Below are 5,906 nucleotides of genomic sequence, written 5' to 3' on the forward strand. Positions count from 1 at the left end.
ACACTGGTCCTTTAAGCCTTTTACCTACGAGCATGATTTGAAACATCACAACTAGATTAGAACCAATTGTGGTCCAATATGCAACTTACGCAAGTGTAATGTGGACACTTGAGCCACCAGTGTGCATACACTGAGAATTGAGTTTTCAGTGAAGTAGGAGACATGTTGTGTCCTGCGGTTAAACTTTTGAAATGAACAATATTTGCATATTCATAGATTCTGGAATTTTTAATGAGGCAGAAGGTGTATATCATTTTAACGATTTTAAAGTGATGCATTTTTGTGGAGGGTGTCTTTAAGGCATGTACCTATGAGAATACTTTGTGAAATCACAACTAGTTTAGAGCCAATCATGGTCCAGTATGCAACTTACACAGATGTGATGTGGAAACTTGAACTGAGAATGGACATCTTGTATCCAGCAGTGAAACATTTGAAATGAAAAATATTTCTATATTCATTCATAGACTCTGGAATTTCCAACAAGGGATATTGAGTAATTTGCAATATTTAAAGATTTTAAACTTTTTTGTGGAAAAGCCATATCAGACACAAAATATTAGTGTGAGAGTAAATTATTAAACTTAGTAATAAATTCAAATAATCACCTTCACCTTCCTAAACATCTTATTGGTACAAGAAGATGTTCACTCAGATTTACTTTATATTGTATTATTTACATTGACTGATATTATCTACAGTATATTATAATATCTACAGTTAAACACCTTTGTGATGTTATTAATGTTGTTTTTATGTTTTCACATATGTACATAAACGCTGAAAGCTCTGATAACTAAGATAAATAAAGCTTGTCCGCGAGCGCCGGCACGTGGTTTTTACAACGCCAAGCAACGGTCAGCTGACCAACGCGGAAGTGAGTAATCAGCTGACTGCGCTCCAGAAAAGAAAGTGGCATTTTTATCCACACATGACAACATGGTTCGTTGTTTCCTGATCCACACCGTCTGCCCGGTCAGTGCTCTCGCTCCCGGGGAGAGCAGAGTGCTTTACTCCCGCGTCTTCGGCCCGGACGAAGGCGTCCTGTCCGCCCAGCAGCAGGAGCTCAGCCCGGAGGAGAGACGACTCCTGCAGGAGGAGAAGCTCGCTGTGGTGGCGAGGTGAGTGAGTCTGCTCACCCCACTGCCTCTGACTCAACTTAAACATCTTCCAAATGTTATTAAAGATATAAAACGTCACTTGTCGCCTGGCTGTTATGTTTGATACTCAGATCCTTTACTTCAGTAAAAGTATCAATACAGCAATGTAAAAATACTCCATTACAAGTAAAAGTCCTGCATGAAAAATCCCACTTAATTGAAAGTACATATGTATTAGCAGCAAAATGTAGTTAAAGTATTGCAGTAAAAGTAGTGGTTTGGTCCCTCTGACTGATATATTATTATATATGACATCATTAGATTATTATTACTGAAGCATCAGTGTTAGAGCAGCATGTTACTGTTGTAGCTGCTGGAGGTGGAGCTAGTTTCAACTACTTTATATACAGTTAGCTAGTTTAGTCCAGTGGTTCCCAACCTAGGGGTCAGGCCCCTCCAAAGGGTCACCAGATAAATCTGAGGGGTCGTGAGATCTGAAAACATCTGTTTTCAGTTTTTGGACTTTTTCTTTAATCTTTGATTTTTTTGGTGAAATATTGGATCATTTGAACATTTATTGAAATGAAACCATGTGAGAAGTTTAGAGGGAAAAATCACTATTTGGTGGAGCTGTTAACAACTCCTAGACATCTGAAATGTGACCCCGACTACACACTGCTTTTTGTAAGACGTCAAAAGCCAAAAAGGTTGGAAACCACTGGTTTCATCTTTAACTATGTGTTGTATTTTAAAAGCTTGTTATATTATCCATTGTGTCAAATCTTCATCTGAAAAGTAACTAAAGCTTTCAAATAAATGTAGTGGAGTATTAAGTATAAAGTAGCATTAAATGGAAATACTCAAGTGAAGTACAAGTACCTCAGAATTTGAGTAAATGTTCTTAGGTACATTCCACCAGGGCTTATAATCAATCTCCATAAAAATACATTAACATAATTTATAAGAGTAGAAATAAGCAACATATGCAGGTTAAAGTCTTGGTATGACATTTAGCCTATTATCACTGACAGAGGAACTGTCATCCCTTTAAAACAAACAAACAAACACATGAGATTGTTGGGATGATCAGCAGCCTCAGTCTCACATTTTTAACTTCTTGAGTTAAATTTTAGGCAAATTAAAACCACAGTTCCCTTAAACCAGTGTAGGGATGCAACTAATGTACGTATTGCATACATTTAGAGCTGCAACAATTAGTTGATAACTATTAATTGATAACTGATTAATCATTGAAATCACATTTCAAGCAAAAATGCCAACCATCGTCTGGTTCCAGCTTCTCAAATGTGAAGATTTACTGTTTACTGTCACTTACATTATAGTGAATTTCTTTGTGTTTGGACTGTTGGTCAGACTAAACAAGACATTTGATGATAACAAGTTGGGACCTGATGGACATTTTTCACCGTTTCCTGTTATTTTAAAGACCAAATGATCAATCTACAAAAATATTTGGCAGACGAAAATCATCCTTAGTTGGAGCTCCACATATATTTACATATTTGATTAATCTGTCAAATATTTTTACATTTGGTTTTTGAAATTCTCATCACAGGTTCCCAGAGCTGAAGGTGATGACTTGCTGGTTTTCCTTCATTAAATTTCTCTGTAATTAAATACATTTTAAAAAGCTGGATTAACCAAATAATAAAGATAATCATTAGTAGCACTAATTCCAATAAAATGAGGGTGGTAATGGTGATTTAGTGGTGATCTCAATGTTTCTGAATGTACCGTCTCTCTGGCTCAGGCAGGTCCGCAGTGCCGTGTCTCTGTCCCGGGAGGCGTCGGGGCGGCTGCTGGTGGAGACGGTGCCGGGCGAGGAGGCGCTGGCCCTGCAGGAGGCTGACAGCGGCGTGGTACGGCTGAGGGCTGGAGACCCCTTCTCTGAGGAGATGAGTGTGCTGTGGCTGGGCGTCCAGAGTTTGGGCTTCGCTCTGGTCTGCGAGCCCCACGAGAACCTTCTGCTGGCTGAAGGAACGCTGCGCAACCTGACGCGACACTGCCTGGAGCACCTGCACATGTTGGGGCAGGGGAGCGAGGTGAGGACAACCCCAAACCCGACAGGTTTTCATCTTCTAGACGTGACTGGGACCCTTTTAGAAATTAAAATAAACAGCTGGCAAAGTATTAAAAAAATTTGGCACCAAAAGCTGCACTAGGAAACTTAATGTAACATCAGCTCCAAATAGCAGCAAGGGATAAATATTTGCATATTTTTACATAGCCCAAAATTGTTTAATTAAATTATGATGGTTGGGCTGATTATAGTTAAGTGTTGATGAGACTGTACTTGTCAGACCTGGACTAGATTATCAAAGAGACTTGATCTAGACTTGATCTGATGTGTTCTGGATGGAGAAAAACCAGTGAAATTGCCCCTTTTTCTATTTTTACAAATAGAATAAGGTTCCACAAATCTAACAGGTGATTTTAAACAGTGTTAATGCTGTTACTATGATGTGCATCTCTTTCACAACTTTAAGTGGTGTGACAACTTGGAATCAGCCTGTTTCAGACAGAGGCTGAACTGAGGGGCTGCATAAAGAACCAGTAAAAGAGAGTTTATTGAACTGCATGTTAAGATATTCCAGTAGAGCCCCAGAATATGAATATAGACCTGGAAATGTGTAGTTATGTCAACTTTAGGTTACCTAACTTTCCCACGAACTCCAACTTCAGTCTCATAGATTTTGGATAATATCTGACTGATTTTTAAAACATGTTTGCTGTTTTTTTTTTTGCTGGGGGGGGGGGGGGGAATTTTTATATAATTCTCATGGAGATCTAGAGAAAAGCTCAATAAAACAATCTGAATAGTGAGACGTTTGGACATCTTCTGGCAGCCGGCTCTAAGAAACCTCAACTGTCGTTACTATTTTAGTGGGTAAAAATAAGCCTGTATTGGCTGAAGAATAAGGTTGGTCTGCTGTGTCTCCTCCCTTTTCTAACCAGTTTTGTACTTGAATGTAACAAGATGGAGCGTTCGATTCCCTTTAACATGGGAGAGTTCAGCTCTGTCATTGCAAAAATTAAAGTACATACAGTATTTGTGGCCTGTTTTTTTTTTTTTTTTTTAAGATTAATTCATTTCTTCAGTTGGAATCAGTGGGTTTTGAAGCTGAAAGCCACAGACACGGTTGGGAAATCAGAAGGTATTGAGAGACGGGCTAATGCATTGTTGGTTTGAGTATTGATTTGTCACTCCCAAATTTTACTTGAGTAATCAAGTGAGCTGGGACATGTGGATGTATTTTCTTAAAATAATTTATTGTCTGGTACATCTATTCATATTAAACCGTTTGTGGCATCCAGACATGTTTAAAGTGCCTCATTAGACTAGAATCAATTCATCGAAACAGAAATGAACACAGACTAAGCATTGCTTGACAAATGCTCAACAGCAGCAACTCATCACATGTTCTGGAAATTAAAAAATAAAAACAGTAATGAAAGCAGATTGCAACCGTACAGATTTTATTACCATCTGTAAGTAGCTGCGATCGTTAAAAAGTCATTACTAACAACGTTTTCTCTCCAGGTCCTGCTGAAGAGCAACCGTATTGACGTTCTGCTCAGCCGCCTGCTGCCTCACGGGCAGCTCCTCTTCCTCAACCACCGCTTCGCCCAGAGTCTGGAGAAGGAAGTGGCGGCCTACATGGCCAAGTGAACCCGAGCAGCCCGGCGGACTGAGGTCACCATATCGGGGTCGCTGCTATCGCTGCACTACGACCTGACTTCCAGTCTGAGCGAGATTATTGCTAGTTTCCATGTTTGACAAACAAGCTGTTGTTTACATTTGGTGACATTTCTGCAGCAGTAGAAGAAGAATGGACTACTGGCAGCTGCTGTTTCAGATTGCATGAGGTGTAAACACATACAGTGGTAAATATCTCCCGCAGCTACTTGCAGCTCACTGTTGGCTGTTTACTGTGTGGGAGGCTTCAGTTCAAATCCTGTTTGTCAAATTGAAGAGTGGAAAGGAAAAAAAAATGTGGCAGATTAAAGAAGCAGTTGAAGAGGCCAGTTACAACCTACTTATCAACATCAAAGTGGCATTTATCTGATTCACAATACTTGAAATGTCACGATGCAACCTTGAGGAACCAGGCGCAACCTGTTTCTTGTGTTTGCATTCGATTACGTTCTTATTAACTGCCGCTAAAAGATGAAAATTCAGGGTGGACAAATGAATCTCACTGGTACATTGTGTTACTTTTTTGACTTGTAATGGACCTTTTGTTCCTGAAGAGGAGTAGGAAACCAGAGGAGGTTTTTTTTTATGTGTTTTTGCAGTATACAATACTATACATCATCTCAAAGTAACAAACAGCTGAAATGGAGTAAAGAAAGATTAAAGTTAGACCTGTTTGATGCCATTTTGAAGCAGAAATGTTATGATTGTGAGACTTTGACAATAAAAAAAGGCAAGAAATGACCTGAAATAATCATAAAACCACAAAAGATGATACATACAGAGATATTGCATGCAGAATACAGAAGAAAACAGGAACCAATGACGAATACACAATCATTAACGGAAAAACCCAGACAACAAATGACAAATACATTCCTGTGTCTTGTGAACATCTGTTGTACCTCCGACTGTGGCTCGCAGTGAAGCCAGACTCTCCTGCTCCTCCTCCTGTCCTCATAAAATCCAGTTTTGTGCTGTCAACCAAATCCAAACCAAACTGGTGATTTTTATTTTAGCAAAGGGAGGGAAGGGGATGGGGGGGTCTGTCTGGATGCCAGCGTCAGTTGCTTTGATCTTCTCTTTTTTTT

At 39.4% G+C, this 5,906-nt stretch overlaps 1 protein-coding gene across 1 annotated transcript; it reads left to right on the plus strand.

Annotated features, from left to right (window-relative positions):
• Positions 1 to 829: 829 nt before the first annotated feature.
• Positions 830 to 5,559, plus strand: ap5s1 (adaptor related protein complex 5 subunit sigma 1). Its single transcript, XM_044375979.1, has 3 exons — positions 830 to 1,121; positions 2,872 to 3,163; positions 4,663 to 5,559. The coding sequence occupies exons 1-3, from the start codon at positions 940 to 942 to the stop codon at positions 4,789 to 4,791; spliced, it is 603 nt and encodes a 200-aa protein (XP_044231914.1). The 5' UTR covers positions 830 to 939; the 3' UTR covers positions 4,792 to 5,559.
• Positions 5,560 to 5,906: the final 347 nt, after the last annotated feature.

This window comes from Thunnus albacares, chromosome 15 (genome assembly GCF_914725855.1).
Source record: "Thunnus albacares chromosome 15, fThuAlb1.1, whole genome shotgun sequence".
Lineage (NCBI taxonomy): Eukaryota > Metazoa > Chordata > Actinopteri > Scombriformes > Scombridae > Thunnus > Thunnus albacares.

Excerpts from the sequence above, each read along its gene's own strand:
- ap5s1 (XM_044375979.1), top strand. The coding sequence starts at position 940 with ATGGTTCGTTGTTTCCTGATCCACACCGTCTGCCCGGTCAGTGCTCTC. Across the intron at positions 1,122-2,871 it reads AAGCTCGCTGTGGTGGCGAG|GCAGGTCCGCAGTGCCGTGT; the intron begins GTGAGTGAGTCT and ends TCTCTGGCTCAG. Across the intron at positions 3,164-4,662 it reads TGTTGGGGCAGGGGAGCGAG|GTCCTGCTGAAGAGCAACCG; the intron begins GTGAGGACAACC and ends TTTTCTCTCCAG.